The sequence below is a fragment of the Emys orbicularis genome, chromosome 3, assembly GCF_028017835.1.
Source record: "Emys orbicularis isolate rEmyOrb1 chromosome 3, rEmyOrb1.hap1, whole genome shotgun sequence".
In the NCBI taxonomy this organism is placed as follows: Eukaryota; Metazoa; Chordata; order Testudines; family Emydidae; genus Emys; species Emys orbicularis.
Window position 1 is genome coordinate 4,508,741 of NC_088685.1, and position 20,152 is coordinate 4,528,892.

Consider the following 20,152-nt stretch of genomic DNA (forward strand, 5'->3'; position numbering starts at 1 on the left):
CCGCGGCGGGCTCCCCTGGGGGTGGTGCTGAAGGAACAGCTCCCCGCGGCTCCCGCCCACCCCGCGCCAGTCGGCGGCGAGCTCAGCCCGGGCCCCAGCGCCGCGGCTCCGGGGGGGTCTCGGCGCAGCCATGACCCAGGCCAGCTCCGCTCCAGCCGCCGCCGCCGCCGGATCGCGCTGCGCCCGGGGACCCCCGCCGGCCGCCCGCCGCGCCCCCGCCGCACCATGAAGCGGCAAAACGTGCGGACCTTGGCCCTCATCATCTGCACCTTCACCTACCTGCTGGTGGGCGCCGCCGTCTTCGACGCGCTGGAGTCGGAGGAGGAGACCTCGGAGCGGCGGCGGCTGGAGGAGAAGCAGCTGGAGCTGAAGAGCAAATACAACCTGAGCAGCGCCAGCTACAAGGAGCTGGAGTGGGTGGTGCTCAAGCTGAAGCCCCACAAGGCCGGCGTGCAGTGGAAATTCGCCGGCTCCTTCTACTTCGCCATCACCGTCATCACCACCATCGGTAAGGCCGCCGCGCCCATCCCCGTGGCGTCCGGGCGGCGGGCGGGCGAGCGGCCGGGGCGGGCGCGGCCCCCCCCCCGGCTTTTATGGAGTGGGGGGTGAGGTGATTCGCTGGAGAAAGGAGGCTGCTACCGCTCCTTCGTGGTGGGACCCCCTGTGACGCCCCCCTCCCCCTCCCCTTTTAATCCGCTTTGCACCGGGGGTGGGGAATGATGGGACCACTCCGGAGTCAGTCCCAATCCTGGGCTACTTCCAAATGCCCGGGGGTCTCCCCCTGCCGCCTTCCCCCCCCCCCCCCCCACACACACGCCCCCTTGGCTGGCCCGGAGCAGGAGTGAAAGCGAGTTGATTGCAGGGAAGGCGCCGCGGGGTTTGGTTGATCTGGATAATTAAAGGGGGCCGGGGGTGCTTCGCGGGGAAGAATTGGGGAGCGCCTGGCAGCCGGACTGTCCGCTTGTGGGGTGTGCTGAGGGCATGGGGCAGGCGCTGGCTGGAGCGCCCGAGCCAGACTTGGAGGGTAACGGAATTGTCCTCCCCAAGAAGCTGTCGGGGGTCGGGGACCCCCTGGGAAACTCCACGCTGTGTTTTGCCCTGGGGCTGTTTTTTCTGCACCGTGACAACACACACATATACACATACACACATATACACACACACGCAGATACACACTACACACACACACGCACTTGCGAATCATTGTTTGTGCGATTTGCAAGCGTGCAAAAAAAAAGGGGGGGGGGCGGATTGTTTGCAAATCAGGCTCTTGTTTTGCAATTCACCAAGGCATGAAAACAAAGGGGGGGGGGGTCCACTCCCCGGGGCTTTGCTTTTGTTGTTGTTGCTGGGGCTGCGGAGGGTTCCTCCCTCGTGGGTATTTTTAAAAGGTGTCATGTGAAAGCAGAAGCGATTCCCAAAGTGAGACCTCGCGCCCTCCCCCACCCGGGCATGGCTCTTTCCAGCTGGCGAAGTTAGCAGGCAAGACCCCCAAGCCCGCTCAGCACTAATTTGGCCCAGTTGCTGCCGGACGGGTTTGAATCTGATCTCACGCCTGTTTTAGGCGTCTGTAGCGCCTTTGGACTCCGGTGCAGTTGCTCCTGATGTACCGCAGCGTCAGTCAGAACAGAATCAGGTGCAGGACCGCTTCTGAACCAGAGGCAAATGGGTGCAGTTTGATGCAGCGAGGAAGGGCCACCTTGGCTGTCACTCGCACAATGGTCTTGTTTCACTACCAAGCCCCGTAAAAAAAAAAAAAAAAAAAAAAACCCACTTCTGATGTTTTCCCTCCTACTGATGTGGTCTTTGATCTTCCTTTGGTCCCAGGAAAGGGAGGGATTCGTGGCAGACACAGTGGCCCCGTCCACACTAGGGAAGTTGCCTGAGCGTTCCCCACTTTGGCTACCCCCGCCGAACTCCACCAACGTTAGCAGCCCCTGGTGTAGACAGGAGGCTGGTGTTTCCAAGCCTCTGTCATGGAATCCGGCTCAGAGCAGGATTCATGGGTGTGGTGTTAAACCCCCCCGGAGGTGGCTGGTGGCTCCTAGCTCTGCTGACACCGGAGGAGGGGGGCTGGCATGAAGCCACAGTGCAGACAGGGACAGTGAGGTCAGATGGGGGCAGGCCTCAATCAGGAGCTGGAATAGCACCTGCTCTGGCTTGAAAACAACCTGCCAGGGCACCTCAACCCTTAGCTGCAGCGCCCCCTGCTGGCCCAGTGCCAGCCCGCTGCACCAATGCCCTGCAGTCCTGACCCTCAGCCCCCCACTGTTCCAGTCCTGTACCCCTCCACGCACACGCCCTGCCGATGCCTCTTAGCCCTGCCCCAGCCTGCTGAGCGGGCAGCCAGTTGTCCCAAATCCGGCTAAGCTCTGTGGCGTTCTCCTCTGGAGCGTGAGCAGATGGGGATGGGCTCACACCAATTACCAGCCCTGCGTCTGGACTCCACCCTGCGGCTGCCTGAGCTGGTTCTTACCTTCTCCCACTCCCCTCTTTCCCCCTGCCAGCCCCTTCCCTGCCCTCTGCTTCCCTCTCCTCATTCACCCCCTCCACTAACACACATGCCCTCTGGGAGGCCTTTCCGTCCTGGCTGGGCAGGGCTGGGGGCGGGGGGGCAGGGCAGGTGGAGAGCCAGGCTGGCTGATCTGTTTCTCAGCAGATAGACTGGCCCCACCACGCTGAAGTGCACCAGCCGTGGGGCGGCTGGTGGCTTAGGGTGCCAGACTGGCTGTGTTCCGATCCATGCGGTGGGGGGCAGGATCCCTCCTGTAGCAAGCCTGGCTATTCAGGGCTGGGTTCCATGTCTACTCTAGACACCTTTCCCCTAGCGGTTTCCATCGTTACAGTATCTGGGGCACCCCAAGCCAAGGACTTCAATGCACAGACCCCGCAGGGCCATGACTTCCAGCCACGCACTTGCTCCTGCCCTCCGGAGGGCAACGGGGGCCAGGGCGCTCAGCATCGTGCAGGGAGCAGCTGGCAGCTTGCAGCAAGGGGCCTGTCATTTGCATTAAACAGAGCAGGTTGCAGCTGGCCTCCTTTTGGATACGTAGGTGCAGGCCGCAGCATGCCCAGCGTCGCCTGGATCCAAGTGGCCAGGCGTGTCTCGGCTCTCAATGGAGCATTACGTGCTGGGAACCGTAGTCCTCGCCGGCTGCGCAGCTGTGTTGTTCATCTGTGTGGTTAACACGCAGGAGCTGTGTTTAGCTGCTGGTTGGCCTCCTCCTCTCCAGCCCATCCTGGAGATCTGGTGTCCTGCCATCCTCTCCCCTCACCCTCGGGACAGTGTCTACACAGAGGTTTGACAAACCTGCCCATCTTCCCCCCACGACAGTCCTCGACTGTCTCAGCTTTCCTCTTTGGCCAGCTGGGAATACGCTCCAGCAGCCTTTGTCTGTTAGCAGGAGTCATCCGTGCAGCTGGGCGCTGCATACGTTCCCTCCTCCTCTAATTACCCTTTTCAATTGCTTATGTTTATTACCATTACTGATCTTGCAATCCGTTTCTCCCTACCAGGGACACTTTCCATAAACCCTCTGCTGACAGCGTCTGTTCCTTCCTATAGCAGATTTCTTTTGCCTGACACATTTCTCTCTGGACCAGCATTTCGTGTCCCTTGGAAATCAGCTTCCTGAAAGAATCAGCAGTAACTTGTGCGGCTTTGATAGGAACCATCGGAAGGGAGCAGATCCCAGGTCCCTCAGCAATGGGTTGTTAGGGAGTAACCACTGGGAAAGTTTCTTCCTGACACACAATAGTGAGAGGTCCCAGCTTATGCCCTGAAGCAGGGAGGATGATAACTAACCCTTCCAAATTCTTGGTTGTGTCTGAATTCTTCTTCTAACTCTAGATGTTCTCAGTACCCCTATAAATGCCCAATCCCTTGTTTAAATCCTGCTCCGCATTTGGCCTTAATGCTCTCCTGTGGCAGTGGGTTCCACAGGCCAGCTCAGTGTTGTGCAAAAGTGTTTCCTTTGTTCTGTGTTGAACGTGCCACATTTTGGTTACTTTGAGAGGCCCTTGTTTTTGTGTTATGAGCCAAGGCACCTGGCAGTATTCATTCACTTCTCCTGTCCCATTCATTATTTGGTATGTATCATGTCTCCTCTTGTTCATCTCGGGTAAGATTTATGCTCACCCACCACTGAAATGCAGCCACCTCTGGGGTGGGGCGCAGCAGCTGTTCAACAGTCACACAGCTGTGCTGCACAGAGATCACTTGCCACCACTGAAATGCAGTCACCTCGGGTGGAGCACAGCCGTTTTTTTTAAAGGGCTAAAACCGTTCGTGTGGCCCAGTGGGTCTGACACCAGACTGGGAGTCTGGAGAACAGAGCGTTGTTTGGCTCTGCCACTGACTCATGGTGTGTCCTTCAGCAAGTCACTTTCCCCTTTCTGTGCCTCAGTTTCCCCTCTTGTAATGTGGGGGTAATGACACTGAATAGAGCTGGTTGGAGGTCAGGCGTTCTGCCATTTTGAAATTTGTTTTCTTTCCAAATTGGAACAAAACCAAAACATTTCAAAATTTCCCACAAAATGGAATTTTCGGAAAAAGAATTCATGTCGGGATAACTGACACATTCTGTTCTGTAAAAATCAAACAGCTTTGGTCTGATTATGACATTTAAAAATTGTATTATAATTTATAAACTAAAATCAAGTTTTAAATAAAAACCAGGTGCGATGTTCCATTCTGATCAGCTTGAAACAGCACTGAAACTTTCTTTTTCCATTTTTTTTTTTTCAAAATGAAACTGACCCATTCCCCTGGAAAGTTTTGGCTGCGACGAAATGGCATTTCCTGATGGAAAAACTTCTATCAGAAAATTTCCAGCCAGCTCCAACACTTACCCTTCTTTGAAAAACACTTTGAGATCGGGGGATGAAAACTGTGCAGACGCTAAATTCTAGCCAAGTGCCGTCCATTTACAATGTCCTCAAAGAGTTAAGTGTTGCATACTGGGACTTGTAGTCTCAGACCTTTAAGAATAATCATCGCCGTCAATGACCTTTGCAGCGGAAAATTCTCATGAAGTTTGGAACTAGCCAGCTGGTGCTTTTGAGTTACGTCCTTTTTCAGAATGAGGAGTTTTCAGTTGTTGAGGGATCTCATTCCCACGTGTTTTGTGCTGTGCTGATTACAGAACAAATTCTGACCTTCTTTAGTACGTGTTCTTTCGGTCCTGCAGGGAAAGAATGTTTGGCCTTGATTAACGAAATCTGGCTTTCAAAGAACACATTTTTTTTTAAATACCTCATATGCTGCTCATGCCTAGTCTGAGATGATTTAACATGGCTCGGTGGTGCGCTGCTTGTACTGGACCACATGGGGTGTCCTATGCTTCAGGATTGGCTCTGGTTTTTGCCAGTGTAGATATCTGACTGTAACCTCTGGAGATGGATGAAACATGGCAGCGTTTCAGTCCTAGAGATCTGGATTTGTCTTACCACCCAATTCGAGCCCCTTTAAGGAACCAGTGCCTGTTCGAAGAGAGCACTACTCAACACCCCTTCTCCGGAAGCAATACCCCTCCTTGCCTTGTCTTTTGCCTTGTAGCATTGTAAAACGGAAGATCTAGCAAAATCAAGCAGAAGGGGAATCATTCCCTCCTGGGGCAGACCGAATACCGCCTTCCTAGTGGGTTGCAATTGACGAAGGAGTAGGTAGATAAGTAGCAGTGACCGTGAAAAAGATTTGGGGGACGTGGTGGATAATCAACAGAACCTGGGCTCCCCGTGTGATGCTGTGGCCAAAAATGTGAATGTGATCAGGGGATGCCTAAGCCGAGGAGTCTCAAGTAGGAGCAGAGAGGTTATTTGACCTCTGTATTTGGCACTGGTGCGACCGCTGCTGGAATCCAGTGTCCAGTGCTGGGGCCCACAATTCCAGAAGGATGTTGAGAAATTGGAGACAGTTCAGAGAAGAGCCATAAGAATGATTAAAAGATTAGCAAACATACCGGATAGTGACAGACTCAAGGAGCTCGTTCTATTTAGCTTAACAAGGAGAAGGTGAAGGGGTGACCTGATCACAGTTTTTAGGTACCTACATGGGGAACAAATATTTAATAATGGGCTCTTCAGTCTAGCAGAGAAAGGTCTAACAGGATCCAATGGCTGGAAGTTGAAGCTAGACAGATTCAGGAAATAAGGCATCCACTTTTAACAGTGAGAGCAATTAACCATCGGAACAATTCACCGAGGGCCGTGGTGGATTCTCCGGCACTGACGATGTTTAACTCAGGACTGGCTGTTTATCTGAAAGCTCTGCTCTAGGAATTGCTGTGTGGGAGGTCGCTGGCCTGTGTTATACAGCAGGTCAGACTAGATGATCACAATGGTTCCTTCCAGCCTTGGAATCTATTAACCTATTGCAAACTACTGCAGTAGTTCCCCATGCCTCTGCTGTTTTTAAAACAACGCCATGCTGAGCCAGGTCAGCATTTGGTTGGAAGACTCCAATGGTAAAGGAATAATTAGGATCAGTCTTTTGTGCATCGGGCTCTTACAGACAACGCTGGCATCTCCTGGGGCAGGCGAGGGTCAGCTGCTGGTGTTGGATATTGAGGGCTCTCGTTCAATGAATGCTTTGTTGAGATGATGGAATCGGGACCCCCATCACGTTGACGCTTTGGGCTTTGCAGCTTCGATTGCTCTGTGCAATACTCCACTCCTGCCAACAGAGGTGGCTGGGACAACACTTGTATTTTCAGTGGGTTATGGTTTGTAACTGTCTCAAACCATTGCTCACTGGGGTGAGTTTTAGCCGTTTGGTCTACAGAGGTGCCATTTTCCTGGTGGCTTTAATTCAAGAATATGGAGGGGAGGCAAAAGGTAAATGAAACGCGAGGGGTTATGAAGACTTAGAACATAAAAACATAGGAATGGCCATACTGGGTCAGACCCATGGTCCACCTAGCCCAGTATCCTGTCTACCGACGGTGGCCAATGCCAGGTGCTTCAGAGGAAGTGAACAGAACAGGGCAATTTATCAAGTGATCCAACCCCTGTCCTCCACTCCCAGGTTCTGGCAATAAGAGGTTTAGGGACACTAAGAGGGTGAGGTTGCATCCCTGCCCATCCTGGCTAATAGCCATTGATGGACCCGTCCTCCGTGAACTGGTCTAGTTTGTTTTTGAATCCAGTTATACTTTCACAACATCCCCTGGCAACAAGTTTCATGGGTTGACTGTGCGTTGTATGAAGAAATAATCCCTTCTGTTTGTTTTCAACCTGCTGCCTATTCATTTCCCTGTGTGACCCCTGGTTCTTGTGTTCTGTGAAGGGGTAATAGCACTTCCTTATTCCCTTTCTCACCACCAGTCATGATTTTATAGACCTCTATCCTATCCCCTCTTAGTTGTCTCTTTTCCAAGCGGAATAGTCCCGGTCTTATTAACCTCTCCTCATACGGAAGCCGTTCCATGCCCCTGATCATTTTCGTTGCCCTTTTCTGAACCTTTTCCAATTCCAATATATCTTTTTAGAGACATGGCAACAAGAACTGCATGCAGTATTCAAGATGCGGTTGTACCATGGATTTACATAAAGACAATATGATATTTTCTGTCTTATTATCTATCCCTTTCCTAATGATTCCCAACATTTTGTTTGCTTTTTGGACTGCCGCTGCACATTGAGTGGCTGTTTGCAATGAACTGTCCACAATGACTCCAAGATCTCTCTCTTGAGTGGTAACAGCTAATTTAGACCCCATCATTTTATATGTATAGCTGGGATTATGTTTTCCAATGTTCATTCCTTTGCATTTGTCAACATTGAATTTCATCTGCCATTTTGTTGCCCAGTCACCCAGTTTTGTGAGATCCCTTTGTAACTCTTCGCAGTCTGCTTTGGACCTAACTATCTTGAGTAATTCTTTACCATCTGTAAACCTGTTTACCCCTTTTTCCAGATCATTTATGAATCTGTTGTACAGTACTGGGCCCAGTACAGATCCCTGGGAAACTCCACGGTGAAAACTGACCATTTATTCCTCTCCTGTGTTTCCTGTCCTTTAACCAGTAACTGATCCATGAGAGAACCTTCCCTCTTGTCCCAGGATGAGCTGTTGCGAGGGGATCAGGTGGGTTGTAGAAATGGGATGAAACGCAGTAAACCCGGATTGGGCCGGCCAGCGTAGAAAAAGCTTTCACACTGATCTGACAACCTGGACTCTAAAGTCCCTGATCATCCTGCCATTAGCACAGCCAATCCGGGAGGCAGAAAAAATTGAGAAAGAAGGGTTACAAACATACCTTGTCTTAGAAAGGAGGTGAAAGCAGCTATAAATATATATCACAAATGGAAAGAAGAAGAAGTTGGTAGCAGTTGTCCCGGACTGACAGGACACGTGCTCTCTTCTGGCTCTGTACGGTCCCTGGGAGGAACCCCCTTCAGTGCGACAGCCCTTCTTGGGGTCCACTCTGTCTCGGGGGTTAAGCCGTAGGCCCCTCCGCCTCCTGGAACGGCACCTCTCTGAGCCTTCAGCACGCCTGTCTCTCGCCATGGGCCCTCGCTCTGAACCCCCGGGGCCTCCACGCCCAGAGGGAATAATGTAACCCTGATCTCTAGCCTGGAGCAACTCTCAGCCAGCGTAAAACAGGAGGTTTATTGAGCGTCTGAACCCAGCACAGGAAACTCTCAGGGCCTCAGGCCTGGCCTCCCTCAGCCCAGCCCATCTAAGTCTCCCCAGCCTCCAGGTGGGCTCTGGCTGCTCCCCCGTGCCAGCCCAGAACCCCCTCCTTCTAGCTGGGTATCTGATATCACTGTCCCCCAAGCCCCGCCTCTGTCCTTTGTCTTCTGTCCCAGGTAAACAGGCCACCTGGGCCTCCTCTCCTCTGTTTTCCCTCTGGCTGGAACGGGCTGGTCAGGTCATGGGATCCTCTCTCCACAGCCCATTGTCCTCCCACTGGCCAGAACCGTCTGTGACTCCCGAGTTGGGCCTCCCAATCACCAGAGCACCAGTCGCTGGGGTATCCATTCTCCAGGCCGTTTGCTGGCCCTCTGTAACAACAAACTCCCTCTCCCGCCACCTCGTTAAACCAGTAACACACAGGGAAACTGAGTCCCACGCCCTCTGCATGCAAACGGTTGAAAACAACAAGAAAGCCCCCTGCTTCGTCACAGCAATGAATACGCATTAGAAGCTAGGAACTGCAGAAAATTGATCAGGGAAGCAAAAAGACACAATGAGAAATTAATGGCCACCAGAGTCAAGGACGACAAGGAGTTTTTTAAAGTATATTAGGAATAAAAGAAATCCCAACAATGGCATTAGTCCATTACTAGAAGGAAATGGTAGAATTGTTGATAATAATGGAGAAGAGGCAGAAGTGTTCACTAAATATTTCTGTCCTGTATTTGGGGAAAAAGGACGATGTATTCAGAACAAATGATGATGAAATATTTTCCATTACAACAGTAATTCAGGAGGATGTTAAAAAGCAGCTATTACAGTTAGACATTTTTTAATCATCAGCTCCAGACAACTTATACTGGAGAGTTTTAAAAGAGCTGGAGATCTCTGGGCAGTTAATGTTGATTTTCAATCAGTCTTGGAGCACCGGGGAAGTTTCAGAAGACTGGAAGAAAGCTAATGTCGTGCTAATGTTTTAAAAGAGTATATGGGATGGCCCAGGTAATTATAGGCTTGTCAGCTTGATGTCAATCCTGGGCAAAACACGGATACAGGACTCAATAAAGAATTAAAACAGGGGACTATAGTGAATGCCAATCAACATGGGTTTATAGAAAATAGATCTTGTCAAGCTAACTTGATATCTCTTGGATGAGATGACAAGTTTGGTTGCTAAAGGTAGTAGTGCTGCTGTAATATGCTTAGACTTCCGTAAGGCATTTGACTTGGTACCACCCGAAATTTTGATTAAGAAGCTAGAACAATACACAGTCAACATGGTACATATTAAATGGATTAAAAGGTGCCTGACCGATAGGTCTCAAAATGTAACTGTAAACTGGGAATCATCGTCGAATGGGTGTGTTTCTAGTGCGGTCCCGTGTGGGTCAGTTCTTGGCCCTAGGCTATTTAACATTTTTATCAAAAATCATCACTGATAAAGTTTGCAGATGACCCAAAGGGTCGGGGGATGGTAAATAATGATGAGGACAGGTCACGGATACAGAGCAATCCGGTAAACTGGGGGCAAGCAAACCACATGTGTTTGAAGATGGCCAAATGTAGAGTCCTGCAGCTCGGAACAAAGCCCGGAGCTGTGCTCACAGAATGGGGGACGATCCTGGGAAGCAGTGACAGTGCCACAGATTTGGGGCTGGGGGTGGATAATCAGGTGAACATGAGCTCCCACTGCAACGCTGCAGTCAAGGGGGTTAATGCCATCCTGGGATGAACAGAAGAATATTGAGCGGGAGTAGAGAGGTTATTGTAACAGGGCAGCCTGCCCCTTTAATTCTCCATTGGCCCTCTCGATCACTACAGAATTTAAAACCAATAGCACGGCTCTTCTGAGAGCATTGCCTGGTGTCTGGGGCTGCCCGCGTACTGCCAGCTCCATCCCGAGTGTAACCACGCTGGCTTCAGCGGAGTTGCACCCCAAGTTCGCTTGGCCACAGACGCCATCACTCTAACAGTCGCACTCATCTCAAGTGCTGTGAGCTCTGAGCCCGAATGGCGAAATACCTGTTCCAATGTCTTTGCTCTTTCGCTGCTGATCCTTTTAGCAGAAGCTTTTGGCTGCCCTGGAATGGCAGCTGGAGCTGGGTAAAATATCACTGCTCCGTCCTTTCCCTGATCCAGCCGCTGTTCCAAACTCTGCTCAGATGGGTGCTTAAGTTAACTGTATGGGGCCAGATCCCCAGCTGGTGCCAAGTGACTTCCCTCCAGTGATGCTGATTTAGACCAGCTGAGGATCTGGCCGGTAAAGTCCAAGAAAGTTGAACAGAGCAGAAGTGCTCAAACTTCATCTCCCAAGTGCTTGCTGGTCTGCTGATTCTCTCTCTCTCCTGCGCACACTTGGAGGCGGGATTGGCTTCACGCTCTGTTTTCTCCGTCTACACGACATGGGCCTGATGCGGCTCTCATGCTGGTTTTAGGCAGGTGGTACTGCACTCACGTGCATTGACGCCCCCGCTGAGTCCGCCCCAGGGGGTTTGGGGCATGGATCTGGGGTACCGTCACTTGTTCACACACCTCTGCGCCTTTGCCCAGCACCAGTCGCATCTGTGGCCCTGCACGTCAGGGGGCTTGGTGAAGCCACGCTGCGCTAGCAGCTATTTGTCTGACCGCGCTGCGGGGCAGGGGGGGAAGGTTCGCACAGCCAGGTGCTGAGCGTCTGGTGCGTTGCAGGTCCATACAGCTTCAGTGCCCTTTACAGAATGTACGGCATTCCCGGTATCCCTGCGCCTGGCATTAGCAGAGCAGCTCTGCTCACTGCTGGCAATTACCCCGATCAAAGTCCTGGCTTTCCCGCAGGGCCACTCTTATCTCTGGAACCGCTTCCTAATCTACTTCTCCGGTGGCCCTGGAGATCTCTGTAATAGCTTCTAATGGGCACCTTATTACCCGGCTCGTGTTTGCTCCGAGCCCTGTCTGAACTGCCAGCGAACACGGAGATGTTTATTTTCGAAGCAGGAGGCATCGGTCCTGTGACAATGGCTCTGTCCCAAGGACTTTGTTTCCTGTCCCACCGCAGGGCTCCTGGAAATTCAGCCATCCGACCTGGTGGCTTCATGCCCCCGCTCAAGTGACAGGATCTCGGATTTCCTCATTTGGATTGGTGCAGAGCGCAGTCTTGCTGGGTGTTTTACTGCCAATCAGAGGAAGGCTGTTGATCTTAAAGGCAGTGTTACCTAGTGATCAGAGCAGGGGGGGCGGGGATTCAGGACTCCTGGATTCTGTGCTGACTTTTCTGTGCCTCGGTTTCCCCATCTATAAAACAGGGATAATAACAGAGGAATTACCGTTATTACTGGGCCAGCGGGGCTTAGGGAGAGCAAAGGGCTCCACTTGGAAAGCTCTTTGAATGGGGAAAAGGGCTAAAAACAATGGAAGACGAGGCCCTTTGCTGCATTTTAAAAGCCCCCCCCCCCAGGGGATTATTCGGACATTCCCAATCTGCTGGTGAATAGCCGCCCAGCTGTGCCTCTCCCCACCGTGAAACCGATTCTTTGCCCGCGATCACCGGGCGCTCTTCCAAATCCGCGTAACGTGACGCTTCTCAGGTGAGTCACTTGTGGGATGAGCCACAGCGTCCCCACCTGCGATGAATTTTAAAACCGAGATTCAATCTGGTTTCTCCCGCGTCCTGCTTCTGAACACGGGTCTGCCGGAATGGCCTTGAATTTGGGTATGACTTTCTCTGCTGGCAACAAGCCCCGGGTGCAAAATGGCTTCGTTTGGGCAGTTCACAGATGGGCTTATAATGGAAATCAAGGACCTGAGCCGTTACTGCGTCCCTGCACCTGAACACCAGGGCAACGGTGCTGAAATCAGTGGAAGGACCCCAGCGTACGACTGGTCTGATGCAGGGATGAATCCAGGCCCAGTTCTTGACCTTCCCCCAGCAGATGGGGCTTGTGGAATGTTCCCGTGATTGCCAAGCCCAGGTATTCAAAAATCACGAGTCAGACCCTCCCCCCGCCCCCCCCAAAAACTCCCGGTGAGATCGGCTTTAAAAAACCATCCTGTTAAAAATAACACACCACAGGTTCGTCGTATTGATCTTCCGGCCTGGTACAGCTCAGGAGTCAGATACTCAAGCTGAGATTTTCACATACTCCGGAGCTGGGCCTTTAAGGAAAACAGCGAAGAGCATGAGCTGTGCGATAACCCAGAGAGATCTGGCAGCGCTGAGCCGCGTCGCAGCCTGGCCACCACCAATGGTGTCCGTGTAGCTGGCAGTCAGTGGAACAGGGAGTTTTGCTGGCAGTTTTTGGAAGAAGGAATCTCTTCCTTCAGCTGCTTATTATTCAAGTGCTTTCGCAGCCAGGCTTCTTTCTGTCCAGATAACGGTTTGTTTTCAATGTATTTATTACATTGAATTTTGTTCCGTTATTAAGGGGCGTGTGACTGCCGCCCTTGCTCCAGCTGGGCAGGAAATCAGACGTGTGCACGGTGTATCCAGTGGAAGGGGATTTGATTCACGGGCTGGCTGTTTGAACTGCGCTGCTGGGCTGCTTGCAGTGGGTTTTCCTGGGCTCTGCAAGGACAGACTTCCAGTTGGAATGGGGAGAGGGGGGTAAATGGGCAGCAGAGAGGGGCGATGGGGCTGACGTATATTTAGTATCCCCCCCGTGCTTCGCACGCTCACGGGCAAAGAGATTTGCAAGGTGTGCCTGGACAGCGTTCGCTGCCTTTGCACCTGGTGAAAGCGGGACTGGGTTACCCGTTCAGGTGTAGTTAACATTGAACCGGATTCTGGTCTCATTTAATCTGGTGTCAGTCCAGAGCAATCTTGTGAAAGTCCACGGAGCTGGGCAAGCCACTTGTGGGTGCCGCTGAGCGTCCCTGCACGGAAAAGGAAGAATGGCCAAGTGGTTAGAGCGCTAGGCTGGGCGAAGGGAGACCTGGGCTCAGCTCCCAGCTCTGCCTCAGACTGATCCTGGGCAAGTCACTTAGCCTCCTGTGCAATGGGGCTAGCAGCCAGGATAAATACAGTAAAGCCTGCGAGGTGCTCAGACGCGACAGCAGTGGGGACAGGTGATGCAGAAGGGTCCCTGAGCAGCCTTGGGAGGGAGGGCTGACCCCTCGCTCTGCGAAGTCTAAGATAGAACCGAGGCTGGTTATTCCCCCCCAGCTTGCAGTGGTGGAGTGGGGCTTTGCCTGCCTAATAGCTCTGGGCTCCAGCCCGGAGAGAAGGGGAGCTTCTTGCCTCTGCCACCTTCCCCCCGCAACTGCACCCTCCCCCCTGCCCATCTTCTCTGCTGCACAGAGGCAGAATCAACATATATCCCAGCAGACTTTGTCCCAGCTCTGGTTCTCCACAGGGCCTAGCGTGCTACAGAGCTGGGATCCTCCCCGCTGCGGGACCAGATCTACGGGGTCCACGTCCCCTCCTCCCCTGAATGCACAGAGGCAGCAGAGCCCCTATCCCTTGGAGGCAGGGAGCCGCCTGTGGCTGTCTGCCAGGTGCTGGGTGCCCCGTGGAGCTGGAGCATCCGGAAGGCACGGGCTGAATCAGACAGACGGGGCAGGGCTGAGCGCTTAGGGAGAAATTGGCTTGGCAGGAGACTGTCCCAAGAACCCACGAGTGGGGGGAAATCCTCACCCGCCCCTAGCCGGGAGGGGCGAGGGAGGCAGCTCCGCCATGGGCAGGTTATTCATGAATTACTGAGAGGCTGTCGCACGTCGTGCCTCTGAAGCAGCTGATGCTGGTCAGTGTCCGAGACGGGCCACTGGGCTGCACAGGCCCCTGCTCCCATCCCGCCTGGCAGCTCCCTGTGAGCTCAGGCTTGGGCTCGCGGCGCTGCAAACCGCTCCCAGCGTCTGACAGTCTCGCTGCCGTGCTCTTCTTTGGGACAGGCGGCGTGTGGCTCCCGGCCTGTGGCAGGAGCAGGCAGTGGGTACTAACGGCAGCGTCACTTTCCCCAGCCAGTGGGTTCCTTACTGCCCTAGGTATTGCTTGCAAGGGGCCCGGTCTGCCTCTTCCACCAATCCTGGGCCACGGGGCTGCGTTCTGAGCAAAGGAATTAACTCCCTGCGTTTCAGGCTGTGGGAGGGATAGCTCAGTGGTTTGAGCGTTGGCCTGCTAAACCCAGGGTTGTGAGTTCAATCCTTGAGGGGGCCATTTAGGGATCTGGGGCAAAAAAAAAAAAAAAAAAATTGGATGATTTAGTTGGGTATTGGTCAGTCCTGCTTTGAGCAGGGGGTTGCCCTGATATTCTGTGCTGTCTTGTGGTTTGATCTGGGTTGTGGCTAAGAAGGAGCTTCCTGAGACCTCTATGGGCCAGACCCCAACGGGTAATGGCCCTGCTATGTCGCACGGCTGCCCCTTTGCTAATTACAAAGCTCTGTCTCAGGCTCCTGCGTCTCCAGGAGATGTGCAAGTCCATAGTGTGTGCATGCATGGCGGGGGCATGTGCATATACAGAGGGGTTGCGTGTGTGCATATACAGAGGGGTTGCGTGCCCTTGAGGGCACCATCTCCCTGCGTGTGAGTTTATAGGTGCACATGGCAGGGCATGAATGCACGACAAGTGTGTGCAAAGCAGCACGTGCCTGGGGCATGACAGCATGGCAGGGTCTGAACCTGGCACTGACCGCATGGCCACGTCTGTGCAGCCCCCTGTGAAGGGGGCGTGAGGCGTGATGGTGCTGCTCCAGGAGAGTGCCTGCGTTTCCTGCTGGGGGCGCGCGCCCGGGGCACAGCCTTGTGAGCACAGCACCTGCCCACCATGGACTCCCTGTGGCTGGCTCCTGGGCGGGCGGGGTGACAAGCCTGTTCTCACTCTGGCTGCGTGGGGCTGGTGGCCCCTCATGCTGCTGCACCTGGGGGATGGGGATGGAGATGGGGATGGATGATGGGGGGGGGGGGGAGGAGAAGAGCAGGGAATCCAGCTGCAGACAGAACAACCACAAAGGGCACAAGATCCTCTTCTGTGGGTGGATCCCTCCCAGCAGGGCCGGCTCTAGGCCGGCTCTAGGCACCAGCAAAACAAGCTGGTGCTTGGGGCGGCACATTTTTAGGGGCGGCATGGCCGGCGCCAGAATGCCGCCCCTAAAAATGTGCCCCGGCCGCCCTAGCTCACCTCCGCTGCTGCTGCCACGGCGCGCGAATCAGCTGTTTCGCGCGCCGCGGCCGCTAGGGGTCTCCCCCTCCCTCCCAGGCTCTCAAACCTGGGAGGGAGGGGGAGACTCCGAGCGGCCGCGGTGCGGGCGCCGCTTCTTCCCCTCCCTCCCTCCCTCCTAGGCTTGAGAGCCTGGGGGGAGGAGGCAGGGCTGGGGATTTGGGGAAGGGGCGGAGTTGAGGCGGGGCCGGGGGTGGGGTAATTAAAAAACGGGGGGGGGGGGCAGCCAAAATTGTTTTTGCTTTGGGCGGCAAAAATCCTGGAGCCGGCCCTGCCTCCCAGCCCCTGCAGTGCATGTTCCCCCTTTCCTCCCCTCCCCAGAGGCTCCTTCACACAGGAGATCCCTTTGCCTCTGGGCACTTTGTGTGATGTGCCCCCACCCCATCCATACTCTGCCCCCTCTTGCCACACCTCCAAAATGGCCCACCCCAGCTGGCTCTCCTGCTGCACCCCCTTCTCCTGCGTAGCTCACTCAGAGATGGGGGGTCCCCTTGCTCCGCGCACTGTTTGGGAGCGGCCAGGTCCCTGGCCCAAGGCGCTTGCAGTTGGACCCGTTGGTGCCCGGGGGGGAGGTGCAGAGACTTGGGAATCGGCCGTTGTGTGGGTGGGAGGCCGCCCGGGACCCAGCCGTGGGTCGCTCACTGCCCTGGCTGGCCATCGGCCCATCGGGGGAAGCCGGGCCCGGCTCTTTCTCTCTGCCTGGTTCTCCGCAGACATTCTGGAGCCGGGAGGACGCGGGCCCCGGGTGCAAACCTGGCTTGTGGGGATCTGGCCCGGAAGAGCCAGGCTGGGCGGAAGCCGAGTCCCTGCGAGACGGCCCTGCCGAGTAACCTCTGCTGAAGGGGATTTGGGAGCAGCTGTCCTCTCTGCATCACGCCAGTGTTTATCATTCCAGGCCTGCTATTTGAGCCGGGCCACATGCCTGGATCTCGCTGGCCGAGCGTCATCAGTCCTTAATATCCCCAGCCTTGGGTCGTCTCCAGCCAGAGCCACATGTTCCTCTTTCTCGATTGCTTCTGAGCCCTGAGGGGCCAGCAGCTCCCTGGCATCTCCCCCTGGGTCACACGCCCCCCTTGTCTACCTCTCGGGGCAGCTCCTCAGCCAGCTGGTTTACACCCGCTGGGGATCCGGCCCATTATCCGACCCGCGAAGCCTGCAGCGAGATCGCAACTCTTGGGAGGCTGCAGAGCTGAGGGGTGGGTTCCAGCCCGTCGTTAATGGCTTCGCTTGCAAAGCACACGGCACGACACCCATAGCACCCGAAGGATAGCACCTGGTTGGGGGGAGTCCTTTCAGGCCTAGATCCGCCCCCCTGCAGTCACTGAGTCTGTACAGCACGGCCCAGCCTCTGCGGCGACAGGTCTGATGTTCTTAGACTCCTACAGACAGGGCCGGATTTAGGCCGATTCAGCCAATTCGGCTGAATCGGGCCCCGCGCCTCAGAGGGCCCCGCAGCTGTCCACCCCGCCCCCGCCCCCAGCTCACTTCCTCCTCCTCCCCTCCCCTGAACACTCCGCCCCCTGTCCTCCCCCTCCCCTGCTTCCCGCGAATCAGATCTTCGCGGGAAGTCTGAAAAGAAGCAGGGGCAGGTGGGCAGCAGCAGGTAAGCTGGGGCGGGGGGGCGCGAGGGCTCCGGGGAGGCGCGGCCCAGTCCGGCCCCAGCCCCAGCGGCTCTGGCTCCAGCCCGGCTCGGGCCCCGGGGCACCGGCCCCGGTTCCGGCCCCGGCCCGAGGGGCTCTGGCTCCGGCCCAGCTCGGGCCCCGGGGCACTGGCCCCGGTTTCGGCCAAGCACGCCGGCCCGGCCCCACGGCCCCAGCCCGAGCACCCCCAGCCCCGGCCCGAGCGGCTCCGGCCCCGGCCCCGGGGCGCCGGCTTGGCCCTGGCCGAGCAGTTCCGGCCGAGCGCGCTGCGCCGGCCCGGACCCGCGGCCCCGGCCCGAGCGGCTCTGGCTCCGGCCCGGCTTGGGCCCCGGGGCACTGGCCCCGGTTCCGCCCAAGCACCCCCGGCCCAGCCCCGCGGCTCCGGCCCCGGCTCGAGCACCTCCGGCCCTGGCCCCGGCGGCTCTGGCTCGGGCCCCAGGGCGCCGGCCCCGGCCCCGGCCGAGCACGCCGGCCCGGCCCCAGCCCCGGCCGAGCGACGCCGGCCGAGCACCCCCAGACCTGACCCCAGCGGCTCCGGCCCGCACCCAAACCCTGCGACCCCGGCCGGAGCACGGCCTGATTCCTGGGGGCGGGGCTTGCCACCGGCAAGCCCCACCCCCAGGAATCGGGCCCCGCTCTTGCTAAGGCCGGCCCTGCCTACAGATTGGAGATGGAAAGCAGCCATGGTTCATCTCCGTGGCCATGCCCCTCCCCAGGCATCCGGGCAGCACTGTTCCCTATGCCGTATTCCCCAAGGATGTGGCCAATCCGTGGAGCTGTAAGGGAGAGGGGTCAGGTGAGGGCCGCACAGCGCAGGGAGATCACTGGATGGCGTGTGTATAGAGTCTCTTCGCCTGAGCGGGGGGTCAAGGGGGAAGGGTGTGGAGGGGTCTCCATCTCACGTCCAGAGCATCTGTCATGTTGCACACGCAACACTATCGCCTGCCAGCTGTGTAGTGCTGTGTAAAACCAGCGCCCCCGCGGCTCTGAGCGCCGTCTGCCCCCCAGAGGGACTTGCTGGCTGTGGGGAGCCTCCCACACTCAGCCGGCAATCCGAACGCCCCTCTCCTCTGCTTCGCCGAATTTCCCTTTGCCAGGTTTGCTCCTGGCTTGACAGGCTTGTCACTCAAATAGGGCTTCCACCAGCCCCCCCCCCCCCCCAGCTCCAGTCCAGCCCCCCAGTCGCATGCCCTGCTCCACGGGGCAAAGTAATGACACCACAAGCAAAGGATTATCGTCCTAGTGTAATGATGGACTGTCTGGCATGCACACATGTGCACGGCACTATTTGTGTTTGTTTCCTGCATGGCTCTGCTGTGTTTCATAGTCACTATACTGAGCAGAGCTGATGGGGATTCTCCTTTCACTCAGCTGGCAGGAGCCTGTGCTGTTTGCAACAGGAGGAGTTAAATTCCATCCCTGCTGCAGTATAAGGACAGCTGCAAAGTCTTAGGTAATAATATAGTTTCTGGCACTGTTTATGTGGGACCCATCACGGTGGTATCTGGTCACGCTTCATACAAATCAGAGCAGTGCCAAGCAATGGGAGTTGTGACTTCATGTCCCTAAGGGGCAAAGGCCAAAAAGGAGGGGGGAGATCTAGAGCAGTCTGGGGAAGGGGGTGTTAGCAGTGAGCTGTTCTTGACTCTGCCACTGACACGCCGTGTGGCTTTGGACAAGTCCCTTCTCTGGATACTTCTCACACAGGGACACTGGCAGTTGCTGAACAGTAAAGCATTTGGCCAGCCTTCGAGGCGAGGAGCTAGCAGAGGGCAGCGTTTCACTGGGGCATCCAAGGGTCAGGAAATAAAAATGTGCAAAGGCGTTTTCTGCCTGTGATCTGTTGCATGGGGGAAGAGTCGCCAAGGTGTAGGGTGGGAACCCCATCACTTGGGACTGGCCACCCCCCTGGAGAATGCAGCGTAGGGAACAGTGCTGCCCTGATGCCCGGGGGAGGGGCTTGGGCAAGGAGATGAACAATTGCTCCTTTCCATCTCTAGGCATCTAAGAACATCAGACCCACCCGGCTGCCCTGAGACACGCCCCCACCCCTCCCTCCAGGGGCTCCTGCTTCTTTCACGAACCTCTTCCCTCTCTCAGTATCCCGGGTCCCAGAGCGAGAGGGAGGATGTGCAGTGGGTAAGGCCAAGGCTCAGTGTGGCTGCAGCGGACTTGCTGTATGACCTCGGGGCACGGCTGTCCCACCTGGGTGCCTCCAGACAGGCCCCTACATTCACATTCAGGCTCCTAAACAAAGGACCTGATGTCCAGAGGTGCTGCTAGCGCCCCCAGTGTGATCTTGGGTGAGTGTCTGTGCCTCAGTTTCCCCATCTGTGGGAAGGGGCTCACAATGCTCCCTAGGAGCCGTGAGGCTGAATTCCTGACTGTCTCTAACGGGCTTTGAACTTGGTGGGTGGAAGGGTCTAGGTTAGTTGCTAATTATGGAGGGCAGGGGGATCCAAGCGGGTCTAACTGGGGGCCAGGAGATTGGAGCTGAGAAGTGTGAGCCCGTGGAACTGTGTCCCAAGGGACCAGGCTAAAACCATATCGCCTGGGCCGGTTTAAAGCCGCCTGGGCTAACAGACTGGAGGGAATGATCCCGCGCTGGCCCCGGGGGCTGGACGAGATGGGACCCGGCTAGGGTGACCAGATGTCCCGATTTTATAGGGACAGTCCCAATTTTGGGGTCTTTTTGTTATATAGGCTCCTATTACCCCCCCACCCCCATCCCGATTTTTCACACTTGC

General features: G+C 55.7%; 1 protein-coding gene across 1 annotated transcript in view; it reads left to right on the forward strand.

The window, feature by feature from the left end:
• The first annotated feature begins 225 nt into the window (after nt 1–225).
• The window catches only part of KCNK3 (potassium two pore domain channel subfamily K member 3), a 76,377-nt gene continuing 56,450 nt past the window's right edge, over nt 226–20,152 (forward strand). The window contains exon 1 of the mRNA XM_065401957.1: nt 226–508. Within this exon, the coding sequence (XP_065258029.1) occupies nt 226–508 (283 nt within the window). The remainder of the gene's footprint in view (nt 509–20,152) is intronic.